This window comes from Lygodium microphyllum, chromosome 21, assembly GCF_053477565.2.
Source record: "Lygodium microphyllum isolate KBCC chromosome 21, Lygodium_microphyllum_v1.1.10, whole genome shotgun sequence".
NCBI lineage: Eukaryota > Viridiplantae > Streptophyta > Polypodiopsida > Schizaeales > Lygodiaceae > Lygodium > Lygodium microphyllum.
Window position 1 is genome coordinate 66,740,321 of NC_141155.1, and position 23,430 is coordinate 66,763,750.

General features: G+C 45.8%; 1 protein-coding gene across 3 annotated transcripts in view; it reads left to right on the forward strand.

The window, feature by feature from the left end:
• Positions 1–23,430, forward strand: part of LOC148018098 (SET domain-containing protein) — a 115,743-nt gene that overhangs the window by 66,559 nt on the left and 25,754 nt on the right. For all 3 annotated transcript variants that reach the window (XM_087662291.1, XM_087662292.1, XM_087662293.1), the window contains 3 exons: positions 891–937; positions 1,046–1,126; positions 2,711–2,746. In XM_087662291.1, the coding sequence (XP_087518417.1) occupies positions 891–937; positions 1,046–1,126; positions 2,711–2,746 (164 nt within the window). The remainder of the gene's footprint in view (positions 1–890; positions 938–1,045; positions 1,127–2,710; positions 2,747–23,430) is intronic.

Genomic DNA, 23,430 nt, shown 5'->3' on the forward strand with positions numbered 1-23,430 from the left:
TGTGGCACGCAGCCTTGGATGTATCTCGTGGGGGGACTTTTTGTTGGCAGGTAGTCAGCTAGGGCCGTCACCTATTGTATGAGGCCGGGATGTAGGACACGATTTTCATCATTGAGGTTGGGTCTTGCGTAGTGGTGGGATTTTGGAGGCTTTACCCAGCCGCCAAGTACTGGAGCCCACAGCAGACCGCTTAGAGGTATGAGAGATCGTAGGGAGTCTTACGGGATGGCACAACTGGAAGGCATGTTGTTAGGAGGTTTTTGGAGGGAATTGCCTTTTAGTACATGTGACTTTGGCAGAGCTTTGGACCTCCATCATCCACTCCCTCTGCAGCCTGTGGGACCAGGTGCAGGGCGAGTCTCGACGTCGTTAGGAGCTCCGTTTTCACTTTATGCGCACTTGGGGCGGCCAGGACCTGTTCTTCATGATGCAGGCAGGCAGCCCCAGATGGCGATACGCCCCGCCTCCATGGCTTCTTGCCCCCATCCCCCCTAGACCGCTTTGAGAGGCTTGTATACATGGTATATTTGTGATTTGCATCAGCTCCAGCTAGTCTGTTGAGCATGAGCAGTCCGTTGTAATCAGCCTTCTGAGTAATATATTTAGCCACATTTTACTTGCAAAAAAAAAAAAAAAGATGATTGATTGTGCTGAGTTGAATGTCCCACTAACTGCAGAGTCTCTTAGAAATTCCATTACTGTGTTTACTGCTTACCTGGATGTTCACTATGGTAATGTTCAACTCCATCTAAGTGAAACGAGTTGTATCTGTGGACTTGGGAAGTCATAAAATAATAAAGTTTGCTGTAAAATTAGCTTTTAATGGTCAAGTGCTCAAAAAAGAGCAGATGTTTGAATTTGCTTCTGATTTTTGAACTGTTTTGAGGCAGTGAACTCACGGGCCTGGGGTGTTGATGAAGCAAATACAGTGGGCTTGGTAACTTCTTTATGGACTTGTTCTAACTTCTTTGCATGCATTTGTTGCAAGAATGAAATCTAAAACATTTTCTTCTATCAATTGACACATATTCAATGTCTTTGTCAGGTACCATTTGTCGATTTTCTCAATCATGATGCAACATGCCAGTCATTTTTGTCCTTTGACAATGAGTACGAGCATGCAGAGGTATGCTGTGCTTATTGATACATTTGCTGACAGCCTGACAGTTGGCCCTTCATCTTGTCATCCCTTGTTTTTATGAACAGAAAGATGTGGGCTAGGTAAACCAGCTTTTTGAGCAATGCAGACTCATCAAGACAAACCATTTTAATGTCATGCTGGTGTTCATCCTCTAGCAGAGTTCCCGAATACTGTTTCATCTGTAAGCAGAAACTTTATTGACAATCCACAGTTAAACTAGCTTTCTGACCAATGCAGACTCATCAAGACAAACCAATTTGATGTCATGCTGGTGTTCATCCTCTGGGTGGCGGAGTATGCGAGTACTGTTTCCTGTATGAGCAGAAACTTTATTGACAGTCCATGGTTACATGAACAATGGATTTTTGCAGCTATCCCCCTGTGCTTGTGCATCTAGTTTGGCCCCTAATACATCATTCATGATGCGATATCCACTATATAGCAGCATTGCAAGTATTTATGAGATCAGCTGTGCACACAAGAAAAAGTGTCACCTGATCAGGATCTCAACATTGTCTTGTAAACTACCTGAGTAGTCTTTCATGTATGAGCAGAAACTTTATTAACAGTCAATAGTTACATGAACAGCAAATTATTTTACACGAAATACCTTGCATCTTCCCTCCCCTGCTTGTGCATCTAGTTTGGCCCTTAATACATCAGGTCTTTCTGCTCTGTAACTGTAGTCCAGATAACACAACATGCAAGCATGAATTATCTGGATCTGAACACATCTGGAACGTCTGAAATGTGTCTCTTTCATACACTGTAATGGATTAAATATGTGGCAACCTTATATGAATTGGGGAAAAACAGGTTTCTGTAATTTATGTTCAAGCTGATGTGCAGGCAGAGCTTTCTCCTATTTAATGTTCAGGTTAATGATAAGGCAGAGCTCTTTCCGAATTAGTTGCCTAAGAAAAATCAATGAGAAAACGGAATGTCCATGTCTAGATGTCCAATTGAATGGTGAAGAGTTCTTTTTCCTTGCCAAGATTACCAACGAATTTGGGCATTCTACAAAAAAATTCCCAAATTGAATTTGAGGGCATGTTCCAGTTGAATTACCCAGGAATTTTTTTCTTCCTGAGACTGAAATCGAATCAATTCCATGAAAGGTTTCTAATTTGAATGCTGCTCAAGAAAAATACAAAATTAGGTCTCAAATGCTTATGTTGGGAATTCAGCAACAATGTTACTATTGATCAAAAGTCTCACAATTTGACAGCAGTATTGGGAGGTTTCAAATTTTCACCTAGGGCAAATTCCTGATTTCATTCAGCTAAGGAAAAACTAGGTGTGTTGGACATTTTCATAATCAAGAAAAATTTGAGAGTTTAGAGAAAAGTCCACATTTTTTGATTTGTGGAGGAACCTATTTCTGTCTTTCCTGAAACACACATCATTTTGCATGATACTGCGTCTTCATCAAACAAAAGTTTTAAAGGCTCCTTTGGCAGCATTGTGGAGTGTGCTGGTCCAATTATCACTTAGCTACACTGGAGATGTTATAAAAATCTCTGTCAGAATTTTAATGTCTAATTTTGGTTTTCTGAACTGGCTATGCAGGTTATAGCAGATAGAGACTATGCTCCTGGTGAACAAGTAAAGCAAATTTCCGACCACCGTTTACTGTCAGTTACCATGATTCATTAATGTTTGTCATGATACAAGAGAATGTTTAAAAAATTGTGTTAGGTCCTTATTTTCTTGTTTTGTCTTTTCATGAAGCCTGATTTATCGCTGTCAACATGGAATTATGGGATTGTGTGATGCCTGAAAACTGGTTTCTACTTTGTACTGCAGAGTTGAAAAAGAGAACTGTAATATATCTGTGTGTGACGGTTTTGGGGTTACTCTAAAATGAAATGCTGTATGGTTATAACGTATCTTATAATGCGCCAAGGTGTTAGTCAGAGACTTCCATAATGAAAATAAGGCCCGACAAACTTGCAAATAACTGAGATTTACAATGAGGAGAGCAGTTGAGGATAGATTAACCCAAGGTTATACACATTAGGAGCCATGGAGAACCAGTTTGCACATGTTCAGTTCCAAGATCCTCGGATGATGCTCTGGCTGTTTGACTCACTGGTTACACCAGCACTCTTATATGGAGCTCCTATCTGGGGATCAAGTCTCATAAGAGGAGATCTCCAGCAGAGCAGTTACTGCCAGATGGAGGGGATGTCTATGATGGATGGAAGCAGATGGCGAGGCCCCCAGTAATGATGATCTCTCAGATGATCAGGAGTAAGCCCTCAGTGCCACATGAGATAGTCAGAGTAGATATGGGAGCACCACTTATTGTGGGTGAGGCCCTTTTCCAGACAGTGATTCTTTTGCAGAGGTTTTTGAGCCTCCCGAGACAAAGATATTTTAGACTTGCTCTAGAGTCATCCAGGCAGCTAGCATTGCAGGGTGACATTGAGTTCTGGTATGCTTAGACAGCCACATGGTTGCAGCTACATGGGTTATGTATGGATCACCTTTCACTTCTATACTATAGCTTGGATTCCCCTTTCTTAGAGCTCAATGGAGGGGAGCTCAACAGGATCACTAGGATGCACATTTTTCTACCATGTATAGCTAGAACATGGTTGGCGCCTTTCCACTATCTAGGGATGAAGATGGCTTTCTACTAAAGACATCTCCTGAATATATCCCTAATGGTTTTGTGATCCGGCCAAGAGACATGGACACACACCTGTGTAAAGAAAAATACCCTAACACAGAAACATAAACAGAAACCGTACGACAAAGCACAGACTGATAAAAAGAACACAGTTAGGGTTAGGGTTAGAGTAACTCAGAGACAATGAACACAGTCAATAAATGAAATGATATGACTACTAATAATACGATGCTCATGCAGCAAACACACTATGCAATGAATGAATACTGAACCTCGAACTCGTGTATCTCTAGGATCAAGGCAGGGGTAATGAGCTGGAGAGTGTGTCGTGCTTCGAACGGATCCCGAATCGCAGCAAGGCAGCCTCTGGATGTCGAATACCAGCAAACACAGCGTGAGAAGCTGGATTTGATGCAGACAGCAGTGAGGAGAGAGAAAAACTAAAAACGGAGCTTGCAGGAGAGAGAAACACTAAAAACGCAGGCAGGACAGCTTGCAGGAGAGAGAAAGACTGCAGCGACTGCAGACAGAAGAGAGAAAACTGTCAGGACGGCAGCTGGAGCCTGTAAACGCAGCAATTTGCTGGCGTGGCAGGCTGCACGACAGCAATGTAGATGAACAGCAGTCAGTCGCCAGGCAGAAACAGCAGCAATCAGTGTGTGGAGGGCTGGAAATAGGCGCTAGACTGTAGGGAATAGTGATGGACAGCAAGGGCTGAGATGTCCTCCGTGACCGGGGTGTGGGCAGCAAGCTGGTAACACCTGAAACCTTCAAAAACGAGATTATGAAAGAGTGGAGGGCTGGCTGCCAATTTATAGAAAATTAGGGTTCTAGATCCTCTCCCACTTAACTTTCTCGATTCGCTCCCTGTTTTAGGGTTTTTGCTAAAATATGCCTAAAATAAGCATGTCTTGGGGCTGTTTAAGTGTCTAAGTGCATTTCTTAGCACAACACCCCCTCTCAGGTCCAAAATAGGGTGAGAAAAGTAGGCCAGCCTAAATTTTGATTTATCCCAAGGCGTCCCACCCCAAAGCAGCCAGGGCATTGGACAAAAGGTGCACGTCGGCTGCCCAGTGGCCTACCAAGACTACGGAGGTGATAGATATCTTTCCAAGGGAGCCCAAGTGATTACCCCAGAGAGGTTAGGGCATCGGACCAAGGGTGCTCGTTGGCTGCCCAAGGGCCTACCAAGGCCTACAAAGGCGGATGGAATCAATAATGGACTTGTTTGTTTTGTTTTGTTTTATTTTTTTATTTTTTATTTTTTGAAAAGTGTTTTGAAAATACATAAGTAATATAGGGGTAGCAGTCGATTAAGTGACAGATAGGAAAAGATAAAGAGAGTTTTAACACCAAGTTATTTACAAAACTAGCAAGCTAATCCCTCATATTGACGAGGATAAGTGCCTAAGAATAATAAAAGTGAGTGTATGTGCCAATCATGCATTGAATATGTGAGAGGTAAAAAAAAACAGTGGGCTTAGCAAGACAAGCAAAGCAAGCAAGCAAGCAAGCAAGGGTAGGGAAACTGCCTTTAGGAGAATTGCCATGTGCTATGCTACGAATATGGTGGATCCTAGAGTTGACCACTCCAAAAGACCGAAAAGGGATAAATGCGCACAGATGCATGTTGACATGAAGAGAATGCCAATGCATAGGGTAATGCAAAGGGAGATGCAAGATGTCATGCTCATGCAATATGATATGCAACGGTGCCACTGGGACAGTGCCCTCGCAGGGGAAGTGTTCACTTGTCAAAGTGCCCTTTTACAATTAAGTCATCCTGATAGTGCGGATGAAGTTACAAATGCCCATAATATAATACAAAAGAATAAGTGAATGTAATGTCTAAAAAACTGTAAGTATCATTACTATCACGATTAAGAGTAGGAGCCGCCCCCTCTCAAACTGGAAGGAAAAGCAAGAGGGAAGCACCCTCTCTTCGTCAAGCTGAAGAAGTAGGGGAGGGTGTACCCAAGCCGATCCTAGGTAGCATGTACCGAAGAACCGGCCGGTTGACCGCTTTGGTCAAGATATCTGCAAAATTATCTGATGAAGGCACAAACTCTAGGCGAATAATGCCTAGCTCAACTTGCTCTTTGGAAAAGTGGTAGTGGACTCCCATATGCTGTGTCCGTGGTGTGATGATCGGATTGCCCGCAAGGGCAATGGCACTCTGGTTGTTGCAGTAGACAACTGTGGGAGAGTCACATGGAAAATGAAGCACCGCCAGTAAACTCCTCAGATAGATGCCCTCGGTGGTGCCATCGAAGAGAGCCCGATACTTAGCCTCGGTTGAGGAAGCTGCCACCGTCTCTTGCTTATGACTGGATCAAGAAATGGGAGCTGTGCCCAAGGTAAAAAGGTAGCCGCCATGGGAACGTCGGGTGTCAGATCTGCCCAATTAGAATCAGTGTACCTCTGCGAACATAAACCAGAACCATATGTCAAGCCATAAGAAAAAGTACACCGCAAATAATGCAACACACGAAGACATGCAATCCAATGTGACATCCTAGTTGCTGTGAAATACTGACTGAGTATGCTAAAACTGAGTAAGCTAAATTTGGCCTAGTGTGAATTAAACAAAGAAGTTTTTCTACAACAGAACGATAGGTGTGTGCATCAAAGGGCTGTCCTAGGGTATCCCTCTCGTCAAAAACAACATTTCGCCCAACAATCACCTTGTTTGTGCGAGGATTGAACAAACGATAGGCTTTTGCTTCAGAGGAATATCCCACAAAAATAAGGAGATTAGCTCGGGGAGTAAGCTTACCTATCTTGTTATCAGGTGTGTGTATGTGCGCACGACACCTGAAGGCTTTGAAATGGAAAACAACAGGCTGAGAGCCAGAAAATGCCTCATATGGGGTCTTCTGAGGAAGAGCCGTAGTCGGGCACCGGTTGAGGATGTACACCGAAGTGTTAACAGCCTCGACCCAAAGGCGCTCAAGAAGCTCTGCTGCGAACAGCATAGAGCGTGCCATTTCCATGACTGTGCGGTTCCTATGCTCTACGGCTCCATTCTGAGTGGGGGAGTTGGTAGAGGTGAGCTGGCGAGAAATGCCATGCTTCTGTAGAAACTCGGAAAACTCGTGGGAGATAAACTCACCACCGCTATCACTTCTCATGCACCCAACACGACGACCAGTCTGGTTATGAACCAGCAGTACCCAAGCAGAAAAATATGTGAAAGCATCTGACTTATGCTTGAGGAAGTACACCCACATGTATCAAGAATGATCATCCATTATCAAAAAGAAGTATAACGCGCCGTTCAAAGCAGCAGTGGATGTCGGCCCACAAAGATCAAAATGAATCAATCTAAGAGGCTCCTCAACTCTATGTGTAGACTGCTGAGGAAATGGGGTATGCTGCTGCTTCTCGAGGTGACAGGCTTTACAGACATCTCGAGCTAGCTTTATGCATGGAAGACCCTCAACTAGCTCATGTGGTGACAACTCATAAAGTGAGTCATAACCAAGATGCCCTAAGCGAAAATACCAAAGACGCTCATTTTGCGTAGGCTCCCGAGATGTGGCTAAGGCGTGGAAGCTATGGAACACGGAGCCTTCGGCGGTCGGCTCGGTGAGAAAGTGTGTCATGTGGTATAGGCCATTAGGCTGTGCCTCACCGCGAGCAATCACTAAACCAGTCAGAGAGTCAAGGACCTCGATTGTGGTCGCTGTAAAGAAAACTGCTCGCCCCAACCGGTAAAGCTGCTGAACAGATAACAAGTTCACCCCAAGCTGAGGGACATGATATACATCGTCCAGCGAAGCCAGATCCGAACCCTTGTCAGTGGCAAAACTAATGCAAGCTTGAGCTTGAATCTTGACCGAGGAGTTGTTTCCTACACGGACCTGCCCGGCTGCAGAGGCTCGGGTACGGAAAATGTCCTCTATAGGAGTCATGTGATGTGTAGCTTCACTGTCCACAGTCCAAACTGGAGCTGAAGTGCTCGGCTGTGACGAGTGGGCCTTTGCAGTAACCTGTCGAGAAGAAACCACAGATGTGGACGAGACTCGCATCTGATGTCTCTATGGAGACGATATGCGCCTCTGCAGATCAGTCAGAGAAGCCCTCTGGAGTTGAGAACGTTGTCGACTGAGATGATTGTGCGGTGGCAGTGCGAGTCTGACCTTTAAACTGCCCCTTGCCTTCACCCTGCCTCCCTTGCTGGGGGTTGCCCGACTGAGAGGCAGGGGTCTGAGACTTAGGTTTTGGTGTTGTGCCTCGTGCCTTTGATCGACACTCGTCGTCAAAATGGCTAGCCTTTTGACAATGTTGATAATACCTATTCTTTTTAGGTACATTCTGCCACCTAGGTTTGAGTTGTGACTGGGAGTTTCCTTGAGAATCCTTAGATAGATTTAGCTTTTGAGTTTGATTTTGATTTTGAGTGGAGGTTTGGTTTGGTTTGCCCTTCCCTTGTTGCTCTTTCTGAGAATGAGCAAGAAGAGCCCCCTCTGAAGAGGAATTCATATGAAACTGATCGAACAACCGTGCGTAATGCAGCAGCTGACACTCAAATTCATAGAATGTAGGCATGGTAGGCTTTGAAACTATTCCTTCCACAAAATTGAAGTATTTCTTGGGAAGTTTAGTTAGGAACAATGTGACCTGATCGTCAGATGACTTGGGAGTCCCCGTAGTGGAGAATTCAGCGAGGAGACCTCGATACTCAGCCAACTTGACTTTCAAGTCATCCCGGTCAGTGATTTTGAAAAGCTGAAGCTCATGGTCAAGATTAATACAACGGGTCCTATCTCGAGCCGCATAGCGGTCAGTCAAGTGTGCCCATCTCTCTGACGCTAAGTCAAAATGCTGAAGCTGAGAATGAAACTCTGGCAATAAGCCCTGTATCAGATTGACAATAGCGGAGGCATTCCTAGCCTTCCATGAGCGGACGACCTTGTATGGAACAAATGCGGGATCGGGTTGGGGTTCCAACCCCTGCACTAGATCCCATAGGTACTGTGAATCAAGGACATGGCTCATCAAATTTGACCAAGTAGTAAAGTTTGACCCGTTAAATCTAGTCTTGTCATTAAATGCATTCTTAGCAGAAGATGAGCTAGAACCATGAGGTGTCGGGTGGGTGGAGTAAGATGATGGTGTGAAAGATGGTGGAGGTGAGAGTGTCTGATAAGAGTAAGAAGAAGGGGGAAGAGGTGGATAGGCACAAGCAGACTGTAAGTGTCCAATGAGTGCCGATTGATGCGGAGGCATTGGAACATGAATGTTTCCATAAGGTGTCGGTGTAGGTGGAGGCAGTGGGACATAGTTGTCAGAGTGCAGCAGTGCGGAAGCGTAGGACTGAGAGAGAGAGAACACAGAGAGAAAAGGGAGAGAAAGAGACAGTGTACAATGAAGATCTGCTGTATAAAGAATGCTGAATACAAAGATATACACGGGCGCAGTGCGCTGGACTGCGTGTCTCCACCTCGACGATGCGACCTGCTGTCCACCTCGAAGTCTGCTGCAGTCTGCACTGTCTGCTGTCTGAAATCTGTGAACAGAGACAGAAATCTGCACGGCACCGGTCTGTAGTCTGCGACAGAGAATAGTGGCCAGACTGCTGAAAACGTCAGCAATAAATAGGCGAAAAATCACCTAGAACGAGGCTCAAAAATGGGGCGCAGCCTGATAAAAATAGCTGCAGGCAGTCGGACTGCCACGTGGCAGTCCGACTGCACAGTCCGACTGTGCAGCTGGTCCGACTGCTGGACCAGCTGTGCTGCTGCCTAAAAAACAGGCTATGAACTCTAACACCCCCTCTTAGAGCCTGGACAGGGCAGAAGCCTGAGGGATCTGGAATGTTGCCGAAGTAGAGCCTGAGGAAGCGCCTTCGTAAACAAATCCGCAAGATTATCCTCCGTCTTGCAATACTCCACAGTGATGGTCTCATCCAGAAGCTTTTCTCGAATGAAGTGATACTGAATCTCAATGTGCTTCGTCCGGGCATGTAAAACAGGGTTCCTTGCCAAGGCAATGCAACTCTCATTGTCACATCGCAGCAATGTAGGACGAGTCTGGGGGCACCCAAGCTCCTCCAACAATCTCCGAAGCCACACAACCTCGCATGTGGTGGAAGATGCGGCGCGATACTCCGTCTCAGTAGACGAAAGGGTTACCGTGGGCTGCTTCTTGCTACTCCATGAAATAACACCTGCACCCAAAGTAAAGCAGTAACCTGTTGTAGACCGCCTGTGGTCCACGTCACCGGCCCAATCCGAGTCGCTCCAACCTGCAAGTACAAGATCTGACCCATCTGTCCCTGCGGGGTAATGAATCCCCAAATCAGACGTCCCCCTCAGATACCGAAGTATCCTCTGAGCAGCCTGCCAATGCACCGTCTTAGGTTCACTCATGAACCTTGCCAAGAGCCCAACAGCAAAACATAGATCAACCCTCGTGTTGAGAAGCCAAATCAAGGACACTATCAACTGTCGATAGCGGGAAGCATCCGCCAAAGGAGAAGCTGAGTGGGAAGTGGCCTTCCAGTTCGGATCCATAGGAGTAGAGAGGGCCCGACAATCTTCCATCTCAAAAGTCACCAAGAGCTCCTGTACATATCTCTGTTGGGAGAGAAAGAGCCCCCTCTGAGACTGATAAATCTCATGGCCTAAAAAGAAATGGAGTAGCCCTAAATCCGTCATCTCGAACGTCCGATGTAAAGCTGACTTTGTCTCCTGGACCTGCTGTGCATCATCACCTGTGACAATCAAATCATCAACATATAATACAAACAGCACACAACCTTCCCCGGAAGTGTGAACATACAGCTGCGGATCGGCCTTGGACCGCCGATATCCCAGCTGAGTTTGGAGGAACGAATCAATCTTCTCGTTCCAAGCTCGCGGGGCCTGCTTGAGACCATACAGGGCCTTCTTCAACCTGTAGACTTTCCCATCCGAAGAACCAAAGCCAGGAGGCTGCTCAACGTAGATCTCCTCCTTCAAATCACCATTCAGGAAGGCCGACTTCACATCTAGCTGATAAATAGGCCATCTCCTATGGCCAGCCAAAGCAAGAACAGCTCTAATGGTTGCCATACGAGCTGTAGGGGCAAAGGTGTCATGACAGTCAATCCCTGGGCGCTGGGCAAAACCCTTAGCAACAAGGCGAGCCTTGTGCTTATCCAAAGTACCATCACTGAGATATTTGGTCTTGAAGACCCACTTGACTCCAATCACCTTCTTCTTCGGGGGGCGCGGCACGAGTGACCAAGTGCCATTCCTCTCAATAGCCTCCAACTCAGCTTCCATAGCTTTCTTCCATGGGGCGGACTGTAAAGCCTCCTTCACGGAGGTGGGCTCTCGATCCTGCATAACTCGGGACATCAAACAATAATTGGAGCAAACAAGCTCCGAAGAATGCGCCTGGTGCCTCCGTGACCGCCGCGGACCATCCTGCGGTCCCCACTCCTCAGGAACCCCCTCGATCCCTGAATCACGGAGTGTGTCACGGGCCCAGCGAGGAGGAGGCCGAACCTCCCCTCGTCGTTCTCCATCAGTAGAAGACTCTGGAATGTCCACCGGTGGTAACTCCTCAGAAGGATCCGGTGGAACAGTAGACTCTGTGTCAGAAACAGAATCATAATCAAACGGCACAGGCTCCAGCGGAACTGTAGAAGGAGCCAAACTCTCCCCTGGATCTCCAAGAACGGGATGCTCCTTACCCGTTGAAGAAGCCGGAACCTCCACAAACCGCACATCACGGCTAGTATATACATCCCGCTTGACGGGATCATACAGTCGGTAGCCTTGGGACTGGGAGCTGTAGCCAACAAATACCTGTTTTCGGGAAGCCGCTTTAAATTTGTCACGGTGAGCCTTGGGAATGTGAACATAGGCATCACACCCAAAGACCCGAAAGTAAGAAACATCTGGCTTCGTCCCAAAATAAGCCTCAAATGGAGTCATCCCTTCCACGGCCGAAGTAGGAGATCGATTAAGGATGTGGACTGCAGTAGCCACAGCCTCGGCCCACAGAACCTGAGGGGTCTGTCGGTGCTCCATCATGGTGCGCGCCATCTCGATCACACTGCGGTTCTTCCGTTCTAGAATACAATTTTCTTGAGGAGTATTGGTATTGGCAAACTCCTGGTGAATTCCTCTATCTGCACAAAACCGAGCAAATTCATTAGACACAAATTCACCTCCCTTGTCGGATCGCAAGGTCTTCAACTTCCGGCCTGATCGGTTCTCCTCAAAGAGAAGCCAATCCTTGAAGTGCGAGAAAGCTTCTGACTTTAGTGCCAAAAAATAGGCCCATGTCATCCTGCTGTAGTCATCCACGATCAGCATGAAGTACGAGCTCCCACGCAGGGACTCATTCCTCATAGGGCCACATAGATCCGTAGATACTAGCTCCATCGGTGAAGTAGACCGCCGCGAAGCTGTGTGGGGAATGGCATCCCGATGCTGCTTCCCCCGTATGCAGGAGACACATGGCTGCTGGCTCACCACTATATCCGGCAACCCTCGAACAAGCTGTCCACGTGACGCCTTCCGAAGATAGTCATAGTTCAGGTGACCAAACCGAGCATGCCATAACTCGGGACTGTGACTGTGAGGTAAGAAGAGGAGAAGAGAGGGCAGTGGAAGACTTCAGTTTGTAAATGCCGTTCTCCTCATATCCAGATGATAGAACCTTCCTCGATTCACGATCAAGGACTCGCATAGTAGAACTGTCAAATTCCACTAAAAGACCAAGGAAGCAAATCTTATGAACTGAAAGGAGATGGTACCCCAATCCTGGTACATGCAAAACCTCTGAGGTATGGGTGCCACCTCGTCCATCCGGAATAAGCTGCATCTTACCCCGACCTGCAATAGAAACTGAAGAGCTGTCTCCAATAAGAACCTGCCCACGCGAAGGTCGCAGCTGGGCAACACCATCTGATGAAGGAGTCATGTGCCGTGAGCCACCACTATCAATAATCCACTCTCGAGATTGGGGAGCCGCCATTGCAGGATCAGAAGCATTCGGTGAAGCGTCCTCAATGATAACTAAATGTAGAAATGCAGTTGATGAGGGTGCAGCCACCGCTCCAGAATCCTTGGTTTCCTTCTTCTTGGTGTTCTTCGAGTCTTTGTCAGGGAAATCCTTCTTCCAATGGCCAGTCTTTCCACAAATATGGCATGTGGAGTCTTTGTCCTTGTCCTTCTCCTTGTCCTTCTTGGACTTGTTGTCCCCCTTCTTCTTCTTTTGGTCCTTCCCCTTCTTCTGAGAGGCTTGACCTGTCAACGCCTCCGTCTTGGAAGCATTCTGTCCCTTTAACTGTTCCTCTTGGTCCAAGACCATAGGAACCAACTCTTCCCACCGAAGAGTAGACTCTCGCCCCAAAGCAATAAGGGCAGAGTAAAATGTACCGAATCGTGGCGGCAACTGGGACAAGAGTGTAATCGCCATGTCTTCGGAGGAAATTGGCTTCCCCGCATTCTGAACCTGCATCTGTAGCTGCCTTAGCTTGTTAATGTGTTCCCTTAGCGAAGAAGACTTATTGACGGACAAGGTCCGCATCTGTACCTCCAAAGAAACCCTCTTCATCAGGGTCATCCGATTGTACATTTGATCAAGCTCCAGCCCTATCTCACGAGCCACCGTCAAGTGCTCGATGTGAGCGATCACGGCTGTAGTGCATGATAGAAAGAGAAAAGATCGAATCCTGGCATTGAGTTTGTCCCAATGAGACTGGGCCCTGGCCAACTCCGCACGAGCATCGGAAGAGAGTTTGGACTCATCTCTTACCGAAGGCCGGTCAATATCTTCCTGTACCAACTCCGCCAAATCATAGGACTCCAGAATGGCCAACATCATAACGCGCCAAATGCGGTAGTTGTCGCCGTCGAGCTTCTGATCTGTAGGAAGAGCCGGTAGGACAGGCACCTTCCGGTCCATAATCGCCTGGAACTCCAAGTCCATCTCTGTAGACATCTTCACCTGCAATGCCTTCTCAAACGCAAAAGCAGCCCCCTCTGACTGGGTAAACTCAGCCTGCTAAGGCTCTTCCGCGTCCCGAAGCTTCTTCACCCGCCGGAGGCGATGAAAAAGCAAAACCTGCACTTTTAGGTTGAAAACTCAAACTTTCTCCGCGTAAAACAGCAGTAAACAGCAGCAAATCCACCACCTGTACTCCTTTCCTGTGCGCCCACACTCGTTTCAGCCTTGTTTCAAGGCGCAGCCCTCCTGTCTGCCCTTAAACGCAAAAAACACAAATTTGTGTCGCGATGGAAACTCCTCTTCAGGTTGATTCCGCGCTCAGTCAGCCCTCAAACACTGCTCTGATACCATGTCAGAGTGCAGCGGTGCGGAAGCGTAGGACTGAGAGAGAGAGAACGCAGAGAGAAAAGGGAGAGAAAGAGACAGTGTACAATGAAGATCTGCTGTATAAAGAATGCTGAATACAAAGATATACACGGGCGCAGTGCGCTGGACTGCGTGTCTCCACCTCGACGATGCGACCTGCTGTCCACCTCGAAGTCTGCTGCAGTCTGCACTGTCTGCTGTCTGAAATCTGTGAACAGAGACAGAAATCTGCACGGCACCGGTCTGTAATCTGCGACAGAGAATAGTGGCCAGACTGCTGAAAACGTCAGCAATAAATAGGCGAAAAATCACCTAGAACGGGGCTCAAAAATGGGGCGCAGCCTGATAAAAATAGCTGCAGGCAGTCGGACTGCCACATGGCAGTCCGACTGCACAGTCCGACTGTGCAGCTGGTCCGACTGCTGGACCAGCTGTGCTGCTGCCTAAAAAACAGGCTATGAACTCTAACAATAGTAGCCTTTTCCAAAGTAAGTCTGGGACACAACATTATGACCAGAAGGTAGGCAATGCCATGGAGGCAAACTGTGGAGGCAACTGATCCACACTCGGGAGAGACTTAGTGGGATACCCAGGCTACAATGATCCGGAAAGTGTGTATGAGGTAGGTGAAACACCACCCGGCTGAGGGAAGGAAGAGGTCCTAAAGGATGTGCCTATGTTTCCATAATCCCCCGGAGTGATGTGCGGTGCGACATGAGGTGTCTGAAATGGAAATGTAAATGGTGTAAATGGAAGCGGTGAAGCAGCGGAAGAATGTGGTGGGATGGGTGGGTTTTGAAAGTGAGGTGTATGAGGGGCAGATTCTTTTTGTTCATTTTTATCATTTAAAGATTGAAAATGAAACTGTGAAGATGATGATGCACCATGTAATGAAGTGAAAGGAACACCAAATTCATTCTGATTATGTGAAGTAGACGGAAAAGAAAGAAGGGCAGAAGAAGAGTTACTTGGCTTTTTCTTATAATCCCCGCGACGTGTGTTAACATACAAGAATCGGTCCTCTAGAGGACCTTTTCCGTAGTCAACAGACTGGACTCTTTCTTCCACACGATCTCTACCAGCATATTGCAAAATAGAAGAGGTGAAAGAAAAAGGCACAAAAGATGAATCAAAAGTACCTTACACCAGAGAGGATGGAAGAGTCTGAAAAAATGGAACATACTCCGGATCTTGCTCTCCAAGAGAGCGGCCCATCCCTGATGGAGGTCTCGACGACCCTGCAACATCATCACACTTAGGCGCAACATCTGAAGAGTGAAATCCATGCGTACCTTCATTTAGAAGCTTTTCTTGAAGGGCAATCCTTCGGTCGAGCTCCTCAATCTTCTTTTGTCAATAGGCTATGATTAGTTTATATTTCTCAGAGGTCAGCTTGCCTATCTTTTCTTCCATGTACTCAGATGTTTCTCCCACCATGTCGGAACTTTGTGGAGCAAGCTGATCGACCCACTCTCGCTCAATTCTCGGCATAGGCTGATCTGGAGACTGAATCGGTGTTGATGTGTTCGAAGTCATTTGAACCTACTGTTGTTCTTGCTTCTTGCAAAGAGCTTTCAAATCAAAGGCCTAGGTTTCTCAGAGAGTACTAGGCTCTAATACCATGTAAAGAAAAAAATACCCTAACACAGAAACATAAACAAAAACTGTACGACAAAGCACAAACTGATAAAAAGAACACAGTTAGGGTTAGGGTTAGAGTAACTCAGAGACAATGAACACAGTGAATAAAGGAAATGATATGACTACTAATAATACGATGCTCGTGCAGCAAACACACTATGCAGTGAATGAATACTGAACCTCGAACTCCTGTATCTCTAGGATCAGGGCAGAGGTAGTGAGCCGGAGAGTGTGTCATACTCCGAATGGATCCCGAATCGCAGTAAGGCAGCCTCCGGATGTCGAACACCAGCAAATGTAACAGTGAGAAGCTGGATTTGATGCAGACAACAGCAGTGAGGAGAGAGAAAGACTAAAAACGGAGCCTGCAGGAGAGAGAAAGACTAAAAATGGAGCCTGCAAGAGAGAGACTAAAAATGGAGCCTGTAGGAGAGAGAAAGACTGAAAACGTAGGCAAGATAGCCTGTAGGAGAGAGAAATACTGTAGCGACTGCAGACAGGAGAGAAAACTGTCAGGGCGGCAGCTGGAGCCCGCAAACGCAGCAGTTTGCTGGTGTGGCAGGCTGTACGACAGCAGTGCAGATGAACAGTAGACAGTTGCCAAGCAGAAACAGCAGCAATCAGTGTGTGGAGGGCTGGAAATAGGTGCTAGACTGTAGGGAACAGTGATGGACAGCAAGGGCTGAGATGTCCTCCGTGACCGGGGTGTGGGCAGCAAGCTGGTAACACCTGAAACCTGCAAAAACGAGATTATGAAAGAGTGGAGGGCTGGCTGCCAATTTATAGAAAATTAGGGTTCTAGATCCTCTCCCACTTAACTTTCTCGATTTGCTCTTTTTAGGGTTTTGGCTAAAATAAGCCTAAAATAAGCATGTTTTGGGGCTGTTTAAGTGGCTAAGTGTATTTCTTAGCACAACCACCTGTCCCATGGAACATTGTGTACCATTGGTTAGCTTTGCATATCCTCGCATTAGTTATGGATAAAGACCAGTTGCTATGGAGCAAATTCCCTTCCCCTAGAGGACTGGATCTGTCAGCTTTACCAGCTTGAGCCAAAGATTGAGGAGCACTACAGATGCAGATGTGCAATATACTATGAGATCAAAGGGTGCTTCCATTGTCAGTTCCGAGACAGATTGCGACACTATCCAAGGTGATGGCCTTCCCAGATCAGCATTTTCAAACTCTTCCTTTTGAAGCTACGTCAACATAGAGATCGCCTCTTATAGTCTCAACGGAGGTATCTAGGGGGTCATAGCAACGCACTGTTGTTGACTTTTTCAAAGCTACAACTACACTTGATACCTGAGGGCATGTCCTAAACCAATTGGTGGTTCCACCACATGGAGCCACCTTAGATAGGGCCACCGAGAGATGTGGAGTATGCTGTCCATAACCCACCAATCCATGTTCCCACTTGAGACACCACTGGACAAAACATACAGTATTGGTACGTCACTAATCAGCTTTACCTCGACGCTTCAATCTATCCATGGTGGATAGTCCCATGAAGGATATCTTGAGATGATACCTATCCTCGTACTATATACACATTGTATTCTATCCCTAGGACTTTTCAGTATTTTGAGTTATTTGTTGTTTTCTAACTAGATGCTTTTAGATGATGGTTTCATTATTCTTGGGAAACATGGTAGTTCCTTTAACTTTAGATGTAGCTACTTTTGTTTCATAGGCCGATTTGGCCTTTTCTAAACATTAATGCAACTTTCTTTCTTTCTTTCTCTCTTATATGCACAAACAATATGCTTTTCTTTTTGTATCTCTCTCTCAACATGATTACATGTAATGCGGTTCCCCATGCCTTGCCAAATGACCTCCCTTTGGGCTGTGCACATTGTAGGAGATTCAAAGGTGGAGACTACATGGTCTCAAGGGAGCCATGGCTATTATCAAGGCCATGACAAAGGGAGATACAAGTATTAGGACACTTCTCACATAAACTTTCAAGCGTGCCATTACTTGTCACACCTCATGATATGTGATTGGACATTTGTCTTGTGCTACTTCACTTTTTCTTTTTGCACAAACTCTTTTCTTTCTACAATAAAAAGAGCTCATTTCCTATCATTCTACCCTGGTTGTAATGTCATGTACAACAGTTGAAGATAGCCTAAAGTTAGCCCCAACCATATCCATCATTAAGTAGCTTCATATTCCTCTTCTTTTACTGATGTTTCGCATGACAACAAACGTGCAAATTCATTACATCATTTCTTTACAAAATAAAAAAGGATGTCATATTGATGTACTATAGATCTGCCATATAGAAGGGCTGTTTTTCTCTCAATCTTATTGTCAATTTGTAAAGAAATTAGTTTTCTTACTCTATAGTAAGTATATGTATGTGATGTGTGTGTATGTATACATCTTTCTCATAATCTTATGAGAGAGAACTAATTTTCCTCACTCTCAGGTTAATTGTAACTGAGCTCATCCCTAAGGGATAAAAGAGGTTGAAATGAATCCCAATAAAAAAATTTGACGACTGTGAACCTTAATGGGGTTGCCCATAGTATTTTTTGGCCTATGACCCTCAAATATCGTCCCAATTTGAGGAAATCAAGCAGAGGATGTTGATGACTTTGGTTAGCAGGTTGAAGCCCGTTTTGATACTAATTATTGGATTTAGGATTGTAAGAATGCAAGTATATAACTTAGAGAAGAAGAACCTTGAGAGAGCACAACTGAAAGTGTATTGAGAGGTATCAATAGAGAAAATTTGCAAGACTGAGTATACCCTAAAAGTAAATGGATATATGTACATATTGGGGGTTAAAGGTAGTTTGTGCCTAGCCACTTACATTTACTTACACTTATTATTTGCACATTTGTACATTGCAAGTGGCAGCTACTCATCACTATCATTTTATGCTTTATTTTTCCTATGACAATAGAATAAGGGAAGGTAAGTCATACATTGTGACTGTTGGAGTTCCCACATATGAGCTTACTCTCTCTCTCTTGCTTGAACCTCTATAGCTCTCACTTTCTCTTGGTTTTGCTTGTGCTCTCACTTCAGCTCCACCTTTCAACTGGTATTAGAGTGGGCATTCAAGAAGCTTTACTAACATTTACTTTAGCTCGGGAAGAGAGCTTCATTCACATCTTTCATGGCAACCACTCTTTGAGGTATGCTACAATCGCATTGCTTCTCCAATCAACTCCACTCTTTCAGTACTGATCAGGGCCTTTCTCGGAACCTTTTGAGCCTTGCCAAGAGGTCATTGAGCTCAGTCATTACAGTAGGCAACCAATAGCCAACAACACATGCATTGAGCTTTGCTTTGCTCTTAGACATTTCGGATGTGCTTCTGTGGGATCATCTTGATATTTTCTTATTGCAAATCTTTGTTTATTTAAGACAGTGGGAGTCTCTTGTGTATGCATATAATGCTCCGTTGGTTTCGGTATATACTATCTTGTAGACAGTAATGATTGTTGGCTGATTTAGCTTTGGTTTGTATACACGGTACTTCCTCCTGTCAGATAGGTTTGTCAGTTTTGGATACATGCTACTCTCTTGTTTGGGTTGCATCTATATTCTTGACATCTTTGGGTCTCTAATACCATTTAGTACCCTAGTGGTTTATGCCTATCTTGCACTACTAGTTGCATTAATATCATGGTTGCTACTCAGATATTCTTGGCAGTGGGAGCTTTGTAATTTTACCCACAGTTATATCTCATTGATTGCAGTTTAATGATCAAGCATGCTGAAATTTCAGTTTTGAGTAGTTCTTTGAGAGATGACACTTATTACAAGCACTGTAGGACATCTATTTTGGAGCTATCTTATTGCTATTATAGCAGCTAGTTTACTCTTTGCTTTGCAATTATCATGGCATGTGCTATTATCTTGTCATTGTTCAAGCATGTTTATTACGATGTTATTGAGAAAAAAAGTGATGGTTATGATTTATGGCAAAAGATATATGATCTTTATGACAAGCAAAGTCTTGGATCTTAGTTGTATTGGTTAAAGAAGGTTGTGGATCTTTGCATGAAGGAGGGTACTCCTATGTCCACTCATTTGAATGGGTTCCACTCCATTTTGCATCGATCAATTGAGTAGCATCAAGTGATAAAGTAGCAAGTATATAATCATCAAAGCTATACTCCAAGTTATTTATCTCATCTATCTAAAGACTGGACTTAGGAACAATACTGCAATCATCAAAAGATTTGGCATCATATTGCGGTTTCCCTTTGCCTTTTTTGTGCTTGTTATTGTGTATTATGGAACTATGGCCATACATGTAATCGTTATTTATATGGCAAGCAAACTCGTAACTTGTATAAAAAGTTTGATTCTATGCGCGTGGTGAATCATTAGCTCTTGTGCATTCAAATCTTTATGGTTCCATGTCCTGTGAGGTCATTAGGTGGTGCAAAGTATTTTGTTATATTCATTGATGATTATTCACATAAGGCTATATCTCATGTCTATGTCACAATGTTATGTTGCTATAGTTAAAAACCATTCTAGAAATAAGTTGAAATGTCTACGATCTGACAATGGTGGTGAATATGTTTCTAAGGTATTTAAGCAATTTTGTGATAAAAGGGATATTAGTTAGTTGACCACCACTTACACTCCATCCCAAAATGGTGTTGCAAAGCACGTGAATAGGACTATTTAGAAAAGTATTCACAATATGCTTAGTTAGAAATGCTTACCACAACATTTTTGGATTCAGATAGTTAGTACTATAGTTTATTTTATTAATAGATCCTCATGCATTGCTCTTGGTAGTAGAGTTATTTCCAAAGACAAACGCAATAAGTCGGATTCAAAGTTCGTCAAATTCATCTTTTTGGGATATAGTGATACAAGTAATATGGGCTATTGCCTTTGGGATTTGCATGCTAAGAAGATTATCCGCAGCCACGATGTTGTGTTTCATGAGAATAAGATGTATACGAGACCAGAGCAAGTGGTTGAGATTTGTAGGGTGTTGTTTTAGGGAAAAAGTAGGGTGATTGTCTTTCGTTAGAATAAAGCTAGCCCTAGTTCGACAGCTTGTAGTTGATGATGATGTAGTGGCCCAGGATCTGCATGTTGTGCAGAATCATGATGTTACACAAAAAGGACAGGTAGTACAAGCTCCATAGCTGGTTTTGAGATGCTCTACTAGTGCCTCACATCCTCTTGATCATTTTGAGCCCTCTATACATTATATCTTGGTGACAGATTTTGATGAGCCTCTTACTTATGAGGAGGCTATGCGCATAGGTGATAGTTGATAGTTACTCTGTTTTTTGCAAGTAAAATGTGGCTGATTATATTACTAGAAAAAATTGGTTACAATGGAGTGCTCATGCTCAACAGACTAGCTGGAGCTGATGCAAAGTCATAAATATATCATGTGTACAAGCCTCTCAAGGTGGTCTAGGGGGGCTAGGGGCAAGAAGCCATGGAGAGGGGGTGTATCGTCATCTGGGGTTGCTTGCCTGCATCACGTAAAACTGGTCCTGGCCGCACGAAGTGTGCATGAAATGACAACGGAGCTCCTGACGAGCCCTGGACTTGCCCTGCACCTGATCCCATTGACAGTGGAGGGAGTGGATGATGGAGGTCCATAGCTCTGCTAAGGTCGCCTGTACTGAAAGTCTCTCTCCGCTAAAAGCGAATAAGACTTCCTATGATCTCCCATACCTCAGAGCGGTCTGGTGTGAGCTCTAGTACCTGGCGGATGGGTAGAGCCTCCAAACCAACCACTGTGTACAATCCTGGCTCAATAATGAATATCGTGTCTTGCATACCGGCCTCATACAGAAGGTGACTGCCTGCCAATAGAAAGCTCCCCATGAGATACAGCCAAGGCTGGGTGCTATACGGCGAAGGATGCAGCATGGTCCCCTTCACACGAGATGCACCTCCTCACATGACCAAAGGCAGTGCTTTGGGGTTTCCAGAGGCTGCTGTGTGCAGCGCTTACAACCTCCCTCCTTCTGCATCTGGGCAAGCCAACTTCCCACCGCCAAGCCTCCATGTGCTACCAGCCATAAAAAATACGATACCCTCCTCGGTCTCCAACTATCCCATAGACGGTGCTAGAAAGTTCGTTGAAAAGGCTCGGTGATGCTGTGCTCTATCCAATCCATATCCTTCTGCATCAGTACGTGTCTGCCAATCTTGGCAGTGTACTCTAGGAACCTTGGTGGATTCTTAGTGACCACAGTGGCTGGCCATAGCCATGCTCTTGGATCCCACTCCAGCCCATCAAGTGACCTGCTCTCCCAGATTCAAAGGCGCCACTCCCTCAGCTCCCTCCAGAAAACATAGGGGTCCAGTTGCCATGTCTTCCCTTGAAGGCCCACCACCCGAATCCTCCTCCAATAAAGGGCAGCTATCCCCTCATCTTGTTGCTCTCTGTCAAGGGTCAGACGTCCCCCCTCCTGAATAGTGAAGAAAGCCCCTTGCAAGGCGCTGCCTACTCTACCTGCCTCTCCAGAGGTATCGCTACGTCTATCTCCCTTTCCCTTACCTCCACTCCTCTCTAGCAGCCTGATACACGCTGCAGCACCTCGTCCGCCATTCTGTACACCTCCCGCCATGTCCTGATGGTATGAGCTGGGCCGGCCTCCCAACTAGTCCATTGGATGTGGGGGTGCTCCTCAATTTGTGCCCCTTCCCGATCGTTGACCTAGGTGTTCCAGATCACCGGCTAACGGTCTATCTCCTCTTGGCAGCCTGGGGGGACTTTGAATTGGGGCCTTACAGAGGCCTTGCCAAACCCAGAGTAAGCTGTGTAGAAAAGGTGATCTGGGGGGGTGATCTGGGCAGATGTGAAGATCCATATCAGGGACGGCCTCCACTCTTGGCAAAGTCTCGGTCTACAATCCGGAAGACCCTTCTGCAATAAAACTTTCCAGGTCTGTTTGCCTGGTGTGAGGCCGTGGACAACTAGCTTGCCCAAGAGGGCCATACTTTGATACTCTGGGTCTATGATCCCAAGCCCTCTCTCTGACCGATGCCGTATGATGGTTGCCCATGCCACCTTGGCCCTGGAATCCCTGGAGCCATCTGACCTTGACCAAAGGAAATTCCGCATAGGCGGCGAAGCTGCACTACGCAGGATGAGGAGAAGCACCAACACGAGGTGATGTACCAAGCCGTCACTAGGAGGACTTGGTTGACTACTAGGGCTCAGCCGGCTAGTGAGAGGCGAGCCGTGCTCCAATAGGTCAGCTTCCTCCGAATAGAATTAAGGACAAGAAGAAACTGCTGGGCAAGAGTGATGTCGAGTCCCACCTAGAATCCTAGGTGCCGGAGGGTCTGCCCTCTGCTCACCCATCTAAATCCCAGGTGGATGCCCCACTTTATGCTAGAGTCAGGGTCTGTGAGGAAACCAACCGACTGTTGATTTTTGCTCGTGTTGCAGAACAGAATACCTCAAGAGCTAGCCTCACTCTCTCCAGCATTAACTCATCGTTCTCTATGTAGAGTGCTGTGTCATCTGTATACTCCGAGTCTAACAACTCAGACTCCTCTCTCACTGGAAGTCGGAGGCCGCGTAATCTGCTCACACGTGAGTCCCCCGCCATGTCCTGGTAGTTTCTGCCTGTGCCTTGGTGGTCTTCCAAAGCCTTCAAGTTGTTGACGTCTCCTCCAACGATCTAGGAGTCTACCTTTTGGGAGTCCATCGGCGATCTCCACCCAGAACCTGTTGCG